Source organism: Clarias gariepinus, chromosome 6 (assembly GCF_024256425.1).
Source record: "Clarias gariepinus isolate MV-2021 ecotype Netherlands chromosome 6, CGAR_prim_01v2, whole genome shotgun sequence".
Taxonomy (NCBI): Eukaryota; Metazoa; Chordata; class Actinopteri; order Siluriformes; family Clariidae; genus Clarias; species Clarias gariepinus.
In genome coordinates, this window is record NC_071105.1 from 32,398,525 (window position 1) to 32,420,108 (window position 21,584).

Consider the following 21,584-nt stretch of genomic DNA (forward strand, 5'->3'; position numbering starts at 1 on the left):
CCACACATAGGCTGCATTTGACAGGAAGAAAAACGGCAGACGCCAAAAAAAGAGGCAGAAATGATACTGGTAGCAGAGGCAAAGTTGTGCCCATAAATCCAGGAGTCCAGAACAGAAACTTAAAATTACAGAGTCATTACACAGGCAATGAAACAAATTATTACACTATAAACAATCAGTGTGCAGGAAGCCAAATGAAACTACAAAACCCCATAATCACTATATCAAGGAAAACAATGTTTGTTTTGGGAAAGGGTAAAATTACAAAGAACATAACTGGAGGAAACAGGACAAACGCCTTATGATGGAACTATACTAGCTTTAGAATGGGTTTTGGCCAGAAGCATAAAAAAATGAGTTTAGAGAAAGTTTGGGTTGGTAGGCAAAGGAGAAAGATCTATAGGATACACTTGAGGAACAACACACTGGTTGGATTTTCCTTTAAATATCAACTTCCTACACATCTTTCTTGGTAAAAAAACAAAAGCAATAATGTATTTGGCGTTTGTTAAAAAAAAATAATAATAATGCGTGATCACGTGTGAACTTTTCAGCAAACAGCAGACTTCATTTAAGAAGTGAACTGTAAATGTTCCCACAAGTTACAGCTTAATTGCCCCAGGCGAGGAGTAGACCCTGTTGTTCTTCCCTTAACACACACCAGGTGAATAATGAATGGATGGATGAACTTCTTACCTCTCTCCCACACTGCTGTTTCACTCAACCAAGAATGCTTGAAATGTATACTCAAAATATGCGTTGCATGATGAATGACAGAAAGCCTCAGTCAACATGCCTTTTTAAGAACTTTACTCGAAAACCTGTCACCGTGATAAGGACGTCTGCACAGATACCTAGGTCATTGTGTCATTTATACTCAGCATAAAACTTTTCTGTGGAACATATGGTGCGCTCTTGTGTCGGGTGTTAAGCAGAAACATTCTGGATAAAATGGCCTTTTAAAATAAAACAACATAATCCTCGTCCAATTGCTGTTGTATTAAAGAGATAAAAATCTATTTTGACGTGGTAATTGTACATCTGCTTTGTGTCTTTGTGTCTCATTATGTTCCTCAAACATCACAACATGCCTTGTTTTATTTCTAACACATTGTCCTGCCATACATCCAAGGCAGATAAAACAAATACAGTTAAGCCTTGGATTGCGAGCATAATTTTGTGCAAACGTTCTTGAAATCCAAAACCCTGTTTTATATATATATATGTGTGTATGTGCTGGACAACTTTTATAGATACACACACACACTAACGAGATCACTGCACTCTGTTGACTCACTGAAATCTTTTTCTTTTTGTGCGACTTTAACAAATTAAAAATAAAAATTTAAATGAATTTTTTATTCGTCACATACACAGTCATACATATGATGTGAAGTAAAAACTTATACAACTGCTGTTGACTCAGTATTACAAAAGAAGGTTCAAAAGAAAGTTTAATATGAAGTAAGAATTAAAAAACTTTTAAATTTACATAATATACAAGCAATATGATAATGAAAATAAAATACTGTAGTAAAATGCAATAGAAATATAAAAACATTTAAGAATATATAATTAAATGTAATGTAGTGTGGTGTAGAACCATGTCCAGTTATTGGCAAGATAATGTGCAGAATATTGTGCAAGATTGTGATTCAAGTTCACTATATACTGGTGCGCAAAAATGTGCAAATGTTCCATATATGTGTGTCCTAGTAAAAAGTTTACAGTCCTAAGGTGTGCAAAAAAGGAACCCATCTAATTACACTTGCTTTTGCCTTCCTGTGAGGATTTTGCAGAAATGTGACATTGCATCAGATTCATCGCTCACACTGCTACAGTTGTGGTAGTTACTAAAGAACGCTAAAAAACACCAAATAAAAAAAATTTTTTTTTTTTCTGCGCACTCACACACGTGGTCACAATGTTATAGTAAACAGCATACACGTGCACAGATGTTGACTATATGAGTAAAACCGCGCACTGAGACAGAGCATGGAAGACGATTACCCACAAATCCCGCACTGTGTGCACGCTTGAGAGAGAAAGAGAGAAGAACCATTGTTTTCGTGATGTTCAGCAGAGTATACATACTACTCATATTGCAAGATTTTGCTCGTTTATCAAGTTAAAATGTATAAAAAATTTTCTCTAGTCTTGCAAAACACTCGCAAGTTACTCACAATGCAAGGTTTTACCCTAATACTATTTCACAGCTGACCTGAAGTAAAATACCACCATCCTGACACTGGTGTAGCCTGAAAAAAAAAACATGCTAGGCCTGCCTTAGGATGTGTCAGTTAAAAACAATGGCCTTCCAAGAAACAGAAAAGAAAAGAGTATTTTGACAGCAGCTTAAAGGTGTCAAAGTCCAGGATGTAAACACAGACAGGAGTTAGAAGAAGGCAAAGAGTTTGTTCACAGAGGAATGTTCTGTTTACGTGAGAGCAAACACCACCTGTTTAGATTGTGATGAAGATTGTAGATGAAGCTTTCCAGGTATTGCAGACGCTAATTGAGCTTAACATGAATATATTTAACTCCTAGTATTTAACATCAGCTGGAACGTTATATAATTTCTAGGCAGCATTACCTACATATTTCCTTAAAATTGTAATAAGCAGTCCATTCAAGTCTATATCTAGCTAACTAGCAAACCTTTCATTGGCAGTTTGGGCTTCTGATAACTTTACATGTTTTTTTTTCACACTCATTTTAAAAGTGATTAAAATTCCTCCCCACTCATATCATTCTACATTCAATTATTTACAACAACAAAAGGAAAAGTGTGTCTTTTTCAACATTTTAAGTCACAAAAAAAGCTTCAAATATCTCCTCATTTACATAAGTATACAGAGCCTTTGTTACGGCACTTACAATTGGCGCTTTGGTGCATCCTACTCATCCTGCATCCTACTCCTATCAGTGGTCCTTAAAAAGTTACTACAGTGTAACATTTAGGAAAGGAATACACCTACTTACAAAAGATCTCACAGTAGATGGCGTATGTCAGAGTGAAAACAAAGCCAAAAGGTTTTATGAGGAACTGTGCCTGTGACTTTTTTCGCCTTGAATTTAATTTCACACTCATTAGCGTTAAAAAAAAAAAAAAAAAAAAATTAATTAATAAATAAAAATATATATATATATATATACACACACACACACACACACACACTGCCATCTGTTGAATTTTGGAATTATTTAATAATTAAATTTCAAATCGGCACTTCTCTCCCTGTGGGCCGACTGCGATGAAACAAAGCCTATATGTTACCTCAAGCTCGGCCAAATTGTTTAGTAGTTTTTACGTGATGCACAGAAGGACAAACAGACAAAAATTCCAAAAACTATCTTGATGTGTTCGATTACTCATCTTATGTCACCCCAAATTATTTTTTTTGCAAATATCTTTAAATGTACAGACACGCCAACTTTATAGTTTTATTATACGTAAATAATAGATCATCTGTTATCATTGCGTCACAGATAAGGGAATGGATACAAGAAAATGTCTGCACCAAGTGTCAAAGAGCATGACAGCCTCCATTATTCTCAAACGGCAGAGATTTGGAACAACCAACAATATTCCCAGACCTAGCCAGCTACTGGAGCCAGTAATTGGGGACAAACTGTTTTGGTCAGAAAACATACCAAGAACCAAAGGGTCACTATAAATAAGATCCTCAGTTTCCATCGTGATGGGAGAGCTGTGCAGAAGGAAAGCTATCACTCCACCAATCAGGCCTTTAGGGTGCAGTGGCCAGATCCATGCAATATGCCCAAATAGCAGTGTGGCTTAATTCCAATCCTCATTAAAAGACACATAACAACCCCCAAGGGAGTTTGCGAAAAAGCTCCTGAATGACTCTGAGACAATGAGAAATAAAATCCTCTGTCCTAATGACACAAAGATTGAACTATTATAAATCAGGAAGTTATACACTTGCATCACCTTATTAAAACCTACACAGTTATACACGGTGCTGGCAGCATCAGGCTGTGGGGATGTTTTTCTGCAACTGGAACTGAGAGACTGAGAGTCAGAATATAGGGGGAAATGGACGCAGAAAAAAAAAGGAGCTATCTAGTTTGAAAACCTTCGCCAAAGTGCTCATGATTTTAGGCTGGGGACACAGTTTATATTTAAACAAGGAGCTGAAGCATATCAACAAGAAAACACAGCAGTGGCTTGGATGTCAGTGTAAACCAGAACAAAAATGTTCCTCATACTTCTACCTCTACCTCGTTTGGTACCAAAAGTACGTTCCCACATCGGTATAACATCACGCATAAAGTTTCAATTGTATTTAAACTACATTTTTAAAATGTAACTCTGAATACTATGGATACCAATGTGAATGCTCATGCTAAAAATCAGACTGAAGAAAGCCTAGGAATCTCTTAAAAGCCTGAGAATTTTTTTTTTAAATCTGTGTCATGCAGGATCGTTTTTGAGATTAAAACTTAAATAAGCTAAGGTGTTACATAGGATGCCAAGTAACCTGATGCTTTTTTATTCCACAATGGGTTTTGGCTTGAGTGGAACGAGGCCCCTTGGCAAAAACAGGAAGAGATTAAGTGAAATCTGAAGTGCATGAGGGATTTTTAATGCCGGATCATTTGTAGTCAAGAGCAGAGGTTGTGGTGCTTAATAATCTTAAATTCATATCGTCTCCGTTCGGCTTTACATAAATAATAATGGCCTTAAAACAAAAAAGTATTAAGTTTCACATAAGGATACATCCATACTGATACTGATTTCAGACTATACTCGTTCACTAGTACTTAGTGCACTTATGCAATTGCCTAAATGCAATTATACAATAATAATATGCAAAATGAGCTTAGTCTATGCTGCTGCGCTAATAAACAGACGACACAGATCTTCCCAGAGATCTGTGGGTATTTCACAACTAATGATTGCAATCAAAGCAATCTACAGCATCTTCCTACAAGAAAAGATAAATTACTGTAAACTCAGCAGCAACCAACGCTGCGCCAAACGCTAGGGAAACTACATGAAGCATGAGCCTAGTCACTTAAAACAAAACAAAAAAAAACTTCTCCCAGTGTTGGACTAATGGCACTTAGTTATTTACCTAGTTAACCCAGTGTAAGTGTGTATCCAATGATGTAAACTTTAAAGCACTTTTTGTAAGTGGCTCTGGATGAGAGCGTCTGCCAAATGCCTAAATGTAAATCTTTGTAGTACTTCTTTAAGGTTTATAAATAAGGGTTCAGGATGTAGCTGTGTGATTAGGATTGACTTTGCACCGGATCTGTGGCGCCTTTCGGCCAGATATAATAAAATATAATAACATTTGGACCTACACCATTTAAAAGCCCAATTTACTGATGATCTTAGTTAACTTGAACTGGTTCTAACTCAGTTTCGGTGCAAATCCATAAAACAAATCATACAGCAAAAAGAACTGGAGCAGATGTGGAGGAGATAGAAATGAAGAAAAAAAAAGATGACCATTGTCGCACTCCTGAATTTAATTAGTGATGTTTTGAATTTTATTTGGTGAGGGAGGCAGCACGGTGGCGTAGTGGTTGGCACCGTGTCCTTACAGCTCCAGGGTCAAGGGTTCGATGCCCGCCTAAGTCCTGTGTGTGTGTGTGATTTACATGTTTTCCTCTTGTTTGATGGGTTTCCTTCCACAGTCCAAAGTCGTGCAGATTAGGTTAATTGGCGTTCCCGAATTGCCCATATAGTGCGTGTGCCCTGCAAAGGATTAGCACCCATTTAAAGTCTGTGTCTAAAGCCCCCCCACCCCCCACCCCCCCACACACAGGATCAGCATCGTGTTTCCGTGTAGTAACAGCTGGAAATGAGCCTTCACGTCTCTGGCTGTTCTCCCTGTTTAGACTCCAGGAGTGCCTCATTCACAGCATTGTTCTGTTCTTCGTCCACACACACACACACACACACAAAACTGTCTTTCGTGCCTAGAAAACCAGAGTCACACAACATTCTGTCTCACACACATGGAGTCAGGAGGCCGTCATCGTTTGACGCCGTCTCTTATCAGCACTGGACTTCCTGTTACTGACCCATTACGTGCTTTCCTTCCACTCTGCTCACACACGCTATATACCAGAGAAAAAAAATTCACATGCTAAACGATGTCATTCAATCAGGACCGGTGGGGCTCTTTGTCCCTCTGGGGTTGGACACACCCAACAAACTCACAATATATACATAGTGATCTGATGTTTAACATGTGTGTTATGACCTGTGGGGTTTGACCAGTGTGTGTTTATGAATCCGTGTATGCTTCTGTTCTGCGGCTTGATTTGGCTTTGCTGGTTGTGTGTGTAGTAAGGAACGCAAGTTAGACAGTAACACAAAGCAAAAAAAAAAAAAAGCAAAAAAAAAAAAAAAAAGTAGAGACAGAGTCAGAAAGACCGAGTTTGCTGATACAAGACATCTTAAGGCTTTCTGCTATCTGTCTGGTCTGACGGATAACATCTCCTTAAGATAGCACCTTGTCCTTAGGGACGGAACATCACACAGTTCCTGAGAACTGCAACATTCCCAAACAGCAGTGTGGCTTAAAGCACCGTCTCATCTGCTGGGAACACGAGCAGCCTGAAATTTCAATCACAGCCCATACGGAGACGATGAATCATCCCCCATCTGGCCTGGGATCAGTTGGAGGAATGCAGGAAGACGGGAACGTCGAGAGATGGAGGACAGGAACAAGGGAAAGGAGGAAGAGGGTGGAGGAGGGCTTGGGTCTTGGGAAATGGGTGAGAGGGAAAATGAGTGGCTGAAATAAAAAAAAAAGGATTTGAAGGAGAACACAGATGAAAGAGAACGGAAAGGCGACTGAGAGAGTGAATGGTTTAAAAATAGTGGAGAAGAAAAAAAAGGCCATCTGTCTCCATCTATTTACATGTCACTGTAACGCCTAATCAAAGGCCAATCGGTTCATAAACAAATGAGACGAGTGCAGGTGTGCAGGACCAACGTGTATAGAGGAGACCCTCCTATTTAACTTTTAAGGCTGAGTTCATACGTTTTTTTTTACACCCCGACAAAGTTTTACATATATTCCTATAGGAATTGGCCGCAAGGCAGGTGGAACGTAACCACTTTTACAAATCAATGCCATCTGTGTCCTTTTCATGGCAGCATTGCTAATACCTGTTTGACTCAGCATGCTCTAATAAGCACCTGAATATTGGATGAAGTCTGGAACATGTTAAATTTTAATCTAGATAGCAGAAGTGTAACGTCATGCGAGTGTACAAATGTGAGCGTATACAGCTAATGTACCACAATGACCCTAGCCCAGTCGTCATTGTTCTCAGCACCAACACCTGGACAGATGAGTCCCAGCCATGGGAATTCCGTTCAGCTTCTTGTCTTGGAAATTGTTACAGTTCAGATGTACACAGGCGACATATTGACGAGACGATCAGGACATCAACCGACACTCAACAACTGTCCAGAACGTACACTAAACTCCAAAGAGGGCTGAAGACATCTCGATGTTTGTTGTTGTTTTTCTGCTCTGTGAACTGATGACTCATTTAAACAGAAACATGGAAATTCCCCCACCACGTGAGAACACGACGCGATCAACAGGTCGTAGATGTAAATAAACCATGAAATAAGATAGTGTCTGTAATTGCTTACAGTACATCAGTTATCATCAGCCTCGCTTCATCAGCCTTGCTTTAGGTTTTCTTCCGCTTGGAGGCAATAATCCAGCATGTCACGTTGCAAGGATAAGTCTTACATTTTCTACTAAATCCTCAGACACCATGGCACTTGTACACGCCATGTACTGATGCTGGGGAAATTAGATTAGGGAAAAACTGTTGCATTGTTTCTTGTTACGAGTCTTTTCTAATCAAATAGGTTCAATTTGTCTAAATAATCTTAAAACTATAAAAAAAAAAAAAATCTCCTGGACCATTGTGCAAATATACAGGACAACACAAGACACACATGGAGTAAATGGCCTGGCTGTAGAAGAAGAGGTGAATACGTCTGTGCAAAGAAGTGGATAACGGTTCATTAATTAGAGTTTAGATTAATCAGAGAGCTTAAATGTCCCCTTTAGATTTACATAAAAAAAAAAAAATTTAGCATCCACTCATGTCATTTATGTTATGTTAAAAATAAATAAATAAAATCAAGAATAAAGCTGATTTAACATCTGCTTTAACACAATGTGAAAAACATTAAAAACATTCGAATGGTGTAAACGTTTTAATGAAGGCCGTATGTTTCTGACTGATGATCCCAGCCGAGGTGGCTCAGAGCCCACTGCAGTAGATCCTGTGAACATTCAGTAAGTGGAACGCCTGATCCTTGAAAATCGACCACCAACTTGAGGAAGAGATGCATCTGTCTATAAGAACTGTGCACTTATTCATTTATAAACACCACTTGCACATTACAGGAGACTCTGAAGGCTGAGGGTTATTGCCACATCTGCCATACAGTCTGGACTTCGCTCCGAGCCATTTCCACATGTTTGGGCCATTAAAGGAGTTCCTGGGAATTCAGCATTTCAGAAGTGAAGCAGGATGTCCAATCATGGCTCCTGCAAATACTGAGATGCTATTTTATATATATATATATAAAATAGCATGAGTAAACGCTGGGATAAGCGCAGTGTTTAGTGCAGTAGGGGATTATACCATATAAAGATTCTTCATTCTGCACAAGTTTAAACAGCTTGTACATTTAGAAATAAACATTACAAAAGAAAGAAAAAAAAGGAAGTCACTTGTCACTCAAGACCTCTAAGTTAACCTTTGCGTTGCTATTGCAACCAGACCCGACACACAGGATATTGTTACTAGAGTCGTTCACAACAGGTCTGCTGCCTGTCAAGGACAACCTCGGATCGACTTTACCCTCCAAACCTACAGAACCCATACCTCACCGGGTTTGGCAGTTGAAGGCATTTGTATGCTGACAAAATAAGCATGGCAATTGCAGACCATATGCAAAGCAAAATAACCAGATGCGGTAAAAGTACCCATGGTTTTTTTCTAGCTTCTTTCCTTCTACTCATCGAAAATAAACATTTGTGTAAAACTCTAGTATTGCTTTAATTTCTTCCCTCATGGGAAGGGCAAAATCTTATATGTAATAGCCACTTATTCACAACGAACACTTCAAAATAAATGCTGTTATTTAACCGAGAAAACAGCTAATATGGGAAGTTTCCTTTAAGGAAGTGATTATTTTACATTTAAGGAAGGAGTCTCCAGTGTCAGTGCTATAACAAGTTCTCCACCATGGAAAAGGCTTTAGGGCAGGGGTTAGCTGGTTGTTGAGGTGTAAAAGGAATACGTCTGTGCTGTTATTGGAAATCAGTAACTCTGATTCGCACACCACCACCCCGTTGATCATTATTTTCCCATGACGGTACACCCCATAGTGTTTTCTTTCATACTTAATCACAGCGAATCATATCTAACCTGTGGTCGGAAAGTCTCTCTTATTCTTTCTCTTTCTGTCACCCACGCTGTCCCCTCTTTCTCCTTCCACAACTCTCTTGACCCAAGATGATTTTTCCCGCAGTCTGAGAAGCTCAGGAAGCTCAGATTACCGCGACACATTAAACCTACAAACCTCCTGCCGAGAGCGGTCAGGTAGCAGCCAAACACACGCACGGAAAGCACGCCTGCGAGACGGCCCGTTCGAGCAGGAACGGACAGACAGTACCGTGTCTTCTCGAATTCCTCAGAGTCATCACTCCTCGAGTCCTGCTCTAAACAGTCAGCTGTAATAGGTTTAAGGGGTTTAAAAGGTTTTCGGCATGTCAGCGGGACTATAAGGCTCTTATTCAGCACTTCGGGACGAGTCTTAAAGGCTGAGCTCAGAGCTGGATGTCTGAATAAACATTGTCTGAAAATAGTGCATCATTTATTTACACCTTGGCATGGTGAACACCTAAATCCATGTATGTGCGTGAAAACACACCCAAAATGTGTGAACTTGGAATTGAACAATCACTGCTTTCTGAGCTTTTTTCCCCCCAATCAGGCTGCAGGGTATAAAATGTTTGAAAGACATGCTTTAGTAAAAACTAACTAAATGAATAAATAAATAAATAAATAAGTACCATGTGTACATCATCTACTTGATCAGCTTATGCTTAGTGTGTGTAATTTGCTTCTCGCTAAGGTGGGCAGCAGCTATTGCCACTCCTGTGTCCCCGGGTCACTCCTGAGCTTAGGTTACGGGCTGTGCAGGTTATGTTAGGCATGATCTCCCCATGTGGGCTTCCTCCAGCTTCTCAAGTTCCCTTCCACTTGACTAAAACACACCAGTAGGTGGACCGGTTAGGCTAAATTGCCAAGATTTGTAAAAAGAGTACAAATCCTCATGCGATACCCTTCTAATGGACTAGTTAACCGGTCCAAGTCACTACCTGGATTTAACTAAGCAAATAGTTAAAAATCCTTCCATTGGATTATTAATGCAGTCAAGTTATTTGACCGTAACTGATGCTCATGTAATGATAATTATGTCAGAAGACATTTCCTCTGGGCGTGGCAAAGATACTCTGTTTCAGAGGGTCAAATTATTGTCCTGCATCAAGTAAGGGAAAAATAAATAAATAAGGAGATGAAACTACTAAAATTGGGTTAAGAACTGTAAAAAAGCATGATTAAAACCTAGAAGGATTTTGGTGAGCCATCATCTTTGGGGCAAAAATGTGGTTGGATCCTAAATGCTTAGTGAAATCAAATCGAAAAAGAAAAGGGAAAGTAGGAGTGTTTCCAAACACATGATGCAAAGAGAACCTTTCGGATTAGGACCTTAAGAAAACCGCTTATTAGTGAGGCTAACAGGATTTGCTAGGGAGCATAAAGACTGGACTGGGGAGCACTGGACTAACATTTTGGTTAGTCTGCCCTGTTCTTAGTATCTTCTGCTAATGTCCTGGTTCCAGATACCACGGGACACCTCAAGGGGTCAGAGCTGTTTTGGTGGCACATGGGGAACCTACACAGTATTGGGCATAATGTTTTAAGATGTTAATAGTAAGACTGATCAGTGCATATACACCATATAGATACCTAACGTGGGGCATGTAAAAGGCTTAACCATCATGGCTTTATGTTTAGTCTACGCCTGCAGGTCGGCCACATATCAAGTATTAACATGAAATATAAGTTGTAATGTCTTTTAGTATTCGTTGTTAAAATGAACAGTAATAATATTCAAGTCAACCCAAATGAACCACCCAGGGTTAAACCAAAAACTTGCTCTGTTGTTAATTATTACAAATTAGAGCGCTGTAATAACTACAATCCCTAGAATAACTTCACTCATCACTTCTTAGGCTAAGGACACAAAAGTTATATAACATCAGAGTGTCGAGTGAATGCGGGCAAAACCCAGGCAGTGTTCGTTAAAACATGCCCGCATGCAAACCTGTGTAAATCCTGAGCAGGACTCATGTCAGCACTTTATAAGCTAAGGTTGCATCGTTCCAAACGGCTTCCTGTCACACTAGATTGTCTTTCAATAGAAGTCTTTTATCACTTCATAGTTCATACCTAAGCACAGGTGCATGCAAAAAATGAAAGTGTGTTTTGAAAAGCTCAGATGAGGCTGATCAGTCAAGCCCTGTTTTGTATCCTTAGTTTCGTCTTCAGACTGTAGCTTATTATTTGGAATAAAAACTGATAAACGGATGCTTATGTGCATGTTAAAATCTCTGCTGTTGCTGCAAATTACATTATTATAATCAATCAGACTGGACTGAAAAGATCTAATTTATTATATATAGTAATAGGAAGCGTGCTGCTTTTTTTGCCAGAAGAGAAAGCTAGAGTCTCCGGGTCTAAAGCAGCACATCTGGAAAGAGGCACAACTTTCTACTTTCATTTATACGAAAGTTTATATTAATACAACATTAAACGTTAATGTTCATTCGTTCATCCTTCAGTCCTTCATCCACTGGGCTGATTTGATTGATGGGCACCTGGATGATAGAGTGAATGCTTTTCTGTTTCACGTGATCATCTCTAGAAGTGTCCGAGACAGAATTCAGATCACTTCAGTCATACCCCTTCAAATTCATACACATATTTGGAGCAGATATGCCCACTGATGTTGTTCTACACCCCTACAGTAGCTCCTAGATTCCCTAACTGCAGTTACCAGACTCTTCAAGTGGTCATGCTACAAACATCTCTTTCGCTTCATCTGAAAACTAAACCTAGGTTTGATCCCAATGACCATGTGGATGTACAGTTTCTATCATCTAGACCTGTGCATGTGTGTGAGGATAGCTGGACAGGGAAGCACTGACTAATAAGCATTATCCATTATTTATTTAGCTCCATTTTTTTTAATGGGAGACCAGTGTATCACAGAACATGTACTGTATTAACCACGTCAGACAAGTTAAATAATAACCATATATTCTGTTTCAGTGCAAGTTCAAGAAAGTATCTAAAGACAATCTCAATAATCCTAACTTCCTGTGCAAAAGTTGTCACTTCCTGTTCGCCTGGCTAAAGGAAGTTATGTCTTTAGATGGCCAGTATAGCTGGGTTTTTTTTTTAAGTTGGACCGACACTAGGAAAATCCATTCAGAAAGTAGGTCTGCAAGTAGGAAACCTTGGTACTTGCTCGCAGAAGTAAGAGTAACAGCTCCAGGGATTGACTGACTCTTATAACCTATGTGTATATCTTTCCTTGTGATGGACTATCGTCCCATTCCGAGGTGTATTCCTACCACTGGGACAGGCTCTGGACCAACCGCCACCAGCATAACGCACTTACAAATGAATAAATAAATAAACGAGAAGTATTAACATGTATGCATCTCTTTTCTCTTCATCATTTCCTCCTAGCACTTTTGGATCCTCTCAGCTGTAATGTTCAGATCATTTAAAACACACTCATTATTGCTTTTACTACAGTTTTTTTTTTATAAGGTGATACAGTTTGTGTGGGTGGTTGAGTGCTTTTAATGACTTGTTACCGACCCCGAAGAAAAAAAAAAAAAAAAAAAAAGAACTGCGAGAAAACAATTTGTGTACAGTGTGAAAACCCAATAAGTTTTTTTTTCCATGTTGTTCATCCCTAGACACAGCAGTCTCTGCGATGTGAAAGAAATATCGCAACGTACAAACCACAAACACACACACATGCAGATAAAATGGCACAGGCTTACAGAACAGAATGCAGTCTGTGTGCAGACGTGATTTTGCAGAAGTTGTGTAAAAGGTCAACCGCACAGCAGTGTGGCAATGGGCACTGCACAACGAGCTGAATTTCAGTGTCTGCTCTAAGTTTCTATGAAGCATACATGTGTGTGTGTGTGTGGTGTTTTGCTGGTTTCCAGTGGAAGTGGTGAGACAGGAGGCACATGATACGTGATCTGATGTCTGTGAGGAGACGAGCTGCAGCCTCGCTGCCGTCTGAGACGCTTCCGGTGCCGATGATGGGGACAAAGGTCAAAAGTAAAAAAGGGGGCAAACCACGAACCGACTGTGCGGGTTTATCTGCATGTTCAGGTGCAGCGCAAAAGCAAAACAGAGTGCTACAACATCATTAAGTATGCAGTCAAAACACTGGTATTTATTAAGTCGTCCTTGTGATGCGAATTTACTCGCAGCCACAAACCATTTCCTCAACTTTGATCAAATTAAACAAGTATTTTATAGTGACAGTTTGGATCACAACAATAATTTAAAAATTCTTTAATTAATGTTATAGTGTTCAAACATTTTTTCGACCGAAAAAACAACAAAGAGAGAAGCTTTAAATGTTAAATCAAATACTCACCAACACTGGTATAGAAATACCTGTGAATAATGTTTTACAGGTATTTAAAAGGTATTCACAAGGTATGTTTGTGAATGTTTAAATATCTGTAAACAGTCAACCTAAAATATCTGGCACAGCTTTGGTTATGTTTATTTGCCCAATTTGAGATACAAAAAATAAAAATAAAAATAAATATAATTAAATTATAATTGTTATTATTATTGTTATTATTATCATTTTCTTTATAACAAATTTCTTTTGGAATAAATAGGGGGAAAACAATCTTTTTATAAAGAATAAATAAATAAATTTATCTAAAATACATACAATTTTTTTATTTTATTTTATTTATTAATTATAAACAAACCACCATTAAACCAGATTAAATAACTTGAGACACAGAAACTAGAAACGGGTTTTACAACACCCAGGTGCGGATAAAAAAAGCTTAAGGCTTATTTTTGTCATGAAAAGAAACGCCTTTTTGTTTAGGATGCCTGTACAAAAGTCACTGATTAATGCCAGGGATAAGAGAGATGAATGATGAGAACAGAAGACATGCACACACAAAAATGCAGCCTGCATGCAGACTATGCGAGTCAGCACTTAGGAACTCATAAAGGTGTTTTATTGCTTATATAGTTAGTATATCCTTTTCCCAAAAAGTCGGCAAAAGGATTTGCTGCATGTTCGTGTCGAACTGCTGTTCTGTACTGCAATGGAGCAACAGCGATGATATCATCAAAAGTGCACTGGCCAAACACACACAGTCATGGAGAGACTGAACTACATACTCGCTAAGGAATCATTTATTCCAAAGAGGACTTTCTTTCCGTCACCATTTCTACCATCTTTATCCAACATTTACACCTCGGTCAAGTGGAATTTTATTTTTTATATTTACGGAAATGTCTTTGAAGGGTCGAGACAGCAGAGGAACCAGCATTTCAAAAGCATTTATCTTAGAGTTGGCAAGTTAAGAGAAATCTATAGTGAATTTATGATTTTTTTTTCACAGAACCCCTTTAAGGGACATGTTTCTGCAGAGATAGGTGAGAGAACATTAGCGTCAATGTAATAAGAATCATTGCTGGACAGGTACTCCGCTTTTTGTTTATTTCTTTGTCAATTAATATTACTGCCAATATAATAAAACAAATTATTTAATAAACTGCTTAAAATTAGCAAAGAACATTTAGAAAATAGCCTTAACATTTTCATATTCATCATTTACTCATTTCACACAGCGCCTGTGCACACCTACGGAAACACTTATCTGTCGGGATTTATTTATTTTATTTTATTTTTTTTTAAAGGTAAAGTGCAGGTTAATTTGTTTTGTTTTTACTTTGTATTTTGTGTTAATTTCGTTTTGGTTTACGTGTGTCTTGAAATACGAGTCGGCTTCCGGAACAAATTATGCTCGTAACCCAAGGTTCCACTGTACATACATTACCACACACCAAGGTCTCGGTCCTGCCATGGATTAATCATTACATTAGACATTGTCTGGAGTAACTTGCGAATATGGAAATAAGTACAAGACCTCTGGCAGCTAGTGGAACTAAGCAGGGCTTTCTCAGGCAAATAGCCTCCTCTTTCACTGAGGAAATGAATTTGCCTAGCGACAGTGTGGAAACATGATGAAACAACAAGTTTAGAGAATCAGGTCCTTTCTGAGAACACAAAACTAGTGGTGTGATTTTCTACTTCCTTTAACCGTACAGGTGGAAGAATATCATGTTAAGGAAATCTGCACCCTGTTGAAAGTTTTTAATTTCATGTGTATGATTACAGTCGGACCTCAGACACCTAAAACAGCTAGCTACAGAAATTAGTCAAATTATCAATTTAAACGCTGAAAAATAAAATGTGCTGAAATTCCTAGAAAATCATAGATTTTTTTTCTTTTATATAATTTTCAAAATGGGAAATATTATATACACTCAAAGGTTTAGTCACTGTATAACACTATGGTCATCCCTCATTTTTATTTCTTTCCACATTGTAAAGCAATGTAGAAGGCGTCCAAAATATGCAAAAATCTCCTTTGAACAGTTGATATTGAGATGCGAGATGTGATTATGAGGCTGGTAACTCTAAAAGTCTTGCTTTCATGGGAAGGTCTTCATTAAAGAAAGGGTTCATTATGGTGCTTGATGGGTTTTGCAAATGTCTTTGACAATACTGTTCTTGCAAGAACTATTTCAGAAAGGCTGACCCCCGTGTCTTAAAATAACAACTGACTGTTGTTGTTATTGTTGTTACGTAATTACCTAATTCCATATGTGTTATTTCATAGTTTTAAAATCCCCAGTATGATTGTAGAATGTGGAAAATAAATCACTAAACAAAAACAGAAATTTGCAAGTGATCCCAAACTTTTGAGCGGTAGTGTATACCTTGATATGGCATCATTTTATTCTGAATTTAGGTCAAAATAGTTACTGGCGAAAAATCAACTCCACAGCAGCTGCTAACTTTTTTCTCATTTAAATATAATAAACAAAAAGGTTTTTTTTGCTTATTACTTGCTGCTGCATTTGTTTAAATGTCACCATAATAGAAAATTAATAGTGTGGTGGAATTCAGATTATGTTTTTGGGGGAAAAAAACACATTGTCATCAGTCTGCTCTAGCACAGATTGAAATGTCGAGAGCAGGAATGAAATCTCTAATATCGCCGAATCTCTAATATTGGAAAGGGTGAGAGATGTTTTTGACTTTGAGGGTGCTTGAATGGAAGTAGAAGTAAAGCGTGCCAACTCTACAGACAAGCCCTGATCAGTGCGCGCGCACACACACACACTCTATTGATACTCAGCATAGAGAGTCTTTTCAGCAACACAGTTTAACAGAAGGTTACTGATCCTAGAGGAAGCAGGACGAGCCCCACAAATATTCACACATTGATACTTGCAAGCTAATACTGAAACACACGCACATAGCTTTAGACCGAAACAGACAATTGCTCTTTCATGTTTCTGTATATAAGAGTGCGAAATTATTATGATGATCAGAAAGATTTTTGTCAAATGGGTAAATAGAGTAGATGGACTGAAAGGCAGACACTTAAGGGTTAACGGTTTAAGATTACGAAGAGGGCATTTCCTGTTCTAGTGTTCTTCATTGAAAACCACGTTTCCCCGTATCCACAACCTCATGACAGTGAGAGATTAATTTGATATTTTCTAGATGTTTAGTTAGACATACAGAAAGACTAATATTGTCAGATAGAAACAATAAGACAGATCACAAATATTTTAAAAGTTATAGTTTACAGATGTTGAAATGACGAACAGTAAGACATATGGACAGAATCAGACAGACATATGATCAGGGCCACATAAACAGGTAGGTAAAGAAACAGATAAAATATATGTATATTACGAGTGGTAGACAGACAGACATAAATCACAGAAATAAAGTAGATGGCTGGGTAGCTAGTCACCAACATAGACACATAGTCTGGACAGACAGACAGAAAGCAGAATACATAAAAGGCTGGCCAGCCGCCCAGACAGCCAACCAGATGTATAGAGGGATATTTAAATGGCTGGACAGACATGCAATAGACAGCTAAACAGGTGGTTTAGATAGACAGACAGATAAACAGATAGATACTTGGACAAACAGACAATCAGATAAATATAGAGGTAAACAGGTGGCTGGCCAGACAAACAGAAAGAAAGACAGACTGACAACTGGCAAGACAGATAGATAGACAGCTGTCTAGATGAAAGACAAACAGATGCAGAAGAAAAAAAAAACAATTTAATGCTATATGGAACGTCAGAAGACAGATATATAGACAGATAACCAGATAGTGATGAAAAGATAACATGAAATATCAGTCAGCAGTAACGGCTTCCTATAGCACTTCCTGTTACACTGCGTGTTAATCAGCTGTAGCTGTTACTTATATTAATAACCAATCAAGCACAGCAATAGATTTAGAAACAAATAGAAACGTTTTAAGGAAGGAAAACATAAAGGGTGAACTTTGTTCTACTTTGAAACAATTTCAAATCTTTACTGTAAAGTAATTTCTAGTCAATGTGTCATAATACAAAAATGACAGTTGGTGGCTTTTGGCTGAATGTGATGGAAAAAAGGGTAATCCTTAACCTGTAGTTTCCTCTCTCATTACAGAAGCCTCCAGGACCCCAAGTTTGGCTGCAGACTGATTCAGAAAGACAAACACATACACATTTATAGTTAATGATTCATTAGTGTTTGTGTTGGGAGATCGGCCCGTTCCAAAGGAAGCAGACAGAGAAGGGTGAAAAGAAGACCTCACAGCTGCTGTGCTATTTTATGATGTTATCCCTTACCTCTCATTAACTCGGTTGCAATGGAGCAGAATGTAATCCGTCACTGATAGACAAATATCATGCATTCCACAAATGGAATAATCAGACATGAAAGATAAATATTAATGCCTCTAGTGGACACTTTATGCCAAGTGACCAGACACTTTTAAGTTTTAAATCCCAGTTCTGACTCGGACTAACTGTTGGCCTTTTACACAAAGCTCTTAACTGATTGGACTGGATTCTTATAAAATCACTTGTGGTGAAAGCATCTGCCTAAAACTAAACAAAATTCAATTACAGCAAACCAAGAGGAGAGGAGATAAAAGCATGTTACCAGCATGTTTTCTGGGATTCACGTAGAAACCAGGGAACTCAAAAACCCACACATGAGAAGAACATGTGCAGAATCTCCAAAACGGACAGGAGCACAAGCTCAGTATACTGAACCTGGAATCCTGGAGCTATAAGAGAGCAATACTGCCCACTGCTCCATTCATATTTTAAAATTTTATTGCTAAACACTTGAATTTCTAAATTGAGAAGCATAGCTGCCAAAAATCTGAATCTAAACATTTTAGCTATTAGACAAGGGGTGGCAAGACCACACAAATATTCCGTTAGAATCTTTAGTCCTACTTTGTTATTATAATAACCCACACTTATTTGGGAGAGTTTTCTACTAGGTACAGAAGTGGGCAGAAGCCACTTTTGTCTCATTGCGGCTCGTTGCAGCAGCAGATTACATGCCCAGCGATTTGAAATAATACTCCTGACTGGCTTTAGATTACAATGTAGGAACTGGTTAAAACTAAATTAAGAAGGAAAAATGAATTAGCTAGGTCATGTGCAAAAGCCTGGGCTGCAGTCAGCATTCAAATTCATCCCAAAGGTGTCCAGTGGGGTTGAGGTCAGGTCTCTGCGTCAGTGATTTAAGTTCTTCCTCTGCAATCCCTCTCTTTATGGACCTTACTTTGTAAACAGAGGCACTGTCCTACTAGAATGTGTTTGGGTCTTTTAGTCCCAGTGAAGAAATATCTTTATGGTATAACATACTAAAACAATATAAATGTGTGCTTCCAACTTTCTGGCGACGGAAGTGACCAGGGGAGCAAAGTCCACAAATCCCGTATTTGTGTAAAAGTAGAGATGCCTTGGGTAAAATAGTTCTCAAGTAAAAGTCCTCAATTTACATTTCTACTTGAGAAAAAGTACAAAAGTATCAAATTTACTGAGCTCAGCATAGCCTTTAAGTCATAGTCAAAGATACTCACTCTCTTTCGCTCGTAAACGTACTGTTTTCATCACAGTCTGAAACCATTGCTGCTTCTGATTTTAAACACCTGCTACATGACTGACCATTGATGGAGGGAAAGCAAATCATGCAGATACGCTCAATAGTCAGCAGATGGCGATATTACTGCTTCAAATGCTACACACCTCTGTCGTTACGTAACGCAACTTCATGAACAAACGTAGCAAGTAGAAAGAAAGTCCGGTAGTTTGTTGTAGCAGATTAAAAGTAAAAAAGCATCAACTAATAAAACTACTCGCATAAAGTACAGATATGTAAAAACTATAGCAAAGTACAAAGTACACCTGAATCTGAATGCACGGGAAGACCTTCGGGATGTGATAGAACAGGAGCCATACATCATGAAATGCTCTCCAGGAACTGCATGTTGCAATCGACTCCACATGGACCAAAGAAATGTTTCCAAACTTTTGTGTTGTTCCTATTCTATCCATTTAAGCTGATTCGATCAGTTTAAGCCAACATAGCTAAAAAATGATTGGTCACAATGAATCAAGAGTTCACACCGATGGTCACTGCTCTAGAGGAAGTTACACTGACAATGACCCCAACCTCAAACATAACACATTTGGAAATGCCAATCAGCCTACACCTCACGTCTCCGCACTGCGGGGGGGAAAGTGAGAGGCCTGGGGGAAACCCAACCAAACACAGGGAGAATTAGGGGCAAACTGATTGAATATAAGATTCAAACTGAAGGTAAGAGGTGTCTTAGGAGTCCTAACCACTGAACCGGCGCCCGCCATTATTCTTAATATTCACTGGATTTAGTCTACATGGGTTTTAAATCATGCCTACATGATGGTCAGACCAGTAATAAAGCAGCAGGTAGGATTTTAGGGTGGCAGGATTTATTTCAGGGTGGCAGAAGCCACCCCAAATGCGCCACTCTTGTGACCCCGCCCCTAGATACCACGCAGCACACCATAACAACTAAACAGCTAAACTGAGAGCAGTGATGTAATGCCTACCTCCTTCTAAGGATGAACACGAGAGACAAAAAAAGGGGTTTATTTAGCAGCTGAAAGAAAAGGAAGCGCAATTTTCTGATGACGTAATGATTTAGGGAACTTTGCTTTAGGGGAAAGTTGCTTTTAAAAACATTAAAAAAGTTTCATTTATGGGAGCTTAGTCGGCAACTATATCAAGATGGGAGGGTGATTAGTGCTGAAAGTCTTGTAAATAAATGACACTTGTGTAAGCATAAACAGTCCTGTAAATGACGGGTATAAAGCGTAAAGTTGTGGATATTTGCCGCACTTACCTGTGAGCCGCAGTTTCACTGGACCATTTCTCCTGCTTCCTTGATTAGACATTCCCTTTATATTCCAGCTTGACGTTTATATCAAACTTATTTTCTGCCCAGTTATTTACCTGACTACAGAAAACCAAAAACTTCTCCTAAAAGCTTGTTTGAGGACGCAGCATTACTGTCTCCGGATGGCTTTTTAACACATAAGCACATCAACAATCACATCTAACTTTCCAGCAATTTTCCCGCAAAATCCGCGTTTCGCATCATAGCATGTAAAAACTAAATAAAAAACAAAACATACGACCAGCCCGTCAACACTAAATCTTGTGGAAGTGTTATTTAATCCCGCTCAATGGGAAATAACCGCTCTCCTTGGACAAACCAGTTTTATTTTCGCTCGGAGTCTAAGTTACGGACAGGCAAAAAAAAATCTATTTAACCCGGGGCAGGATTCCAAATAGACGCGTAGGGCACTAGGTGCAAAGACGAACGCTCTTATTGCGTTACCTAAGACAGTGCACGCGTGTAGGAAGTACTGAGACATTTAGGCTACACCCCGTTTCTGGCTACAAAATGAGCAACAGCGACATCGCATGGACAAGGCGAGAAAATACAGCCACAGCTTCAGATAGTTATTAAATGCAATCAGGAATCAATTTAAATAAACAAACTTTGATATAATGGCAGCTCGGTGGCTTAGTGGGTGGCCTCGCACCTAAGGGTCTGCTTGCATGTTCTCCATGTGCTTGGTGGGTTTTCTCCAGGTATTCTGGTTTCCTCCCACAGTCCAAAAACATGCAGATTATGCTAATTGGCATTCCCAAATTGCCCAAAATGTGTGAATGAGCATGTGAGTGTGTGTGCCCTGCAATGGATCAGCATCCGATCCAGGGGGTACTCTTGCCTTAAGCTCTCCAGGCCCTCAGTGACCCT

General features: G+C 38.8%; 1 protein-coding gene across 1 annotated transcript in view; it reads right to left on the reverse strand.

Annotated features, from left to right (window-relative positions):
* LOC128526615 (E3 ubiquitin-protein ligase SMURF2-like) overlaps nucleotides 1-21,126 on the reverse strand; it is a 59,137-nt gene extending 38,011 nt beyond the window's left edge. Inside the window, exon 1 of the mRNA XM_053498644.1 lies at nucleotides 20,661-21,126. Coding sequence (XP_053354619.1) covers nucleotides 20,661-20,712 — 52 coding nt within the window. The 5' untranslated portion in view covers nucleotides 20,713-21,126. The remainder of the gene's footprint in view (nucleotides 1-20,660) is intronic.
* Nucleotides 21,127-21,584: the final 458 nt, after the last annotated feature.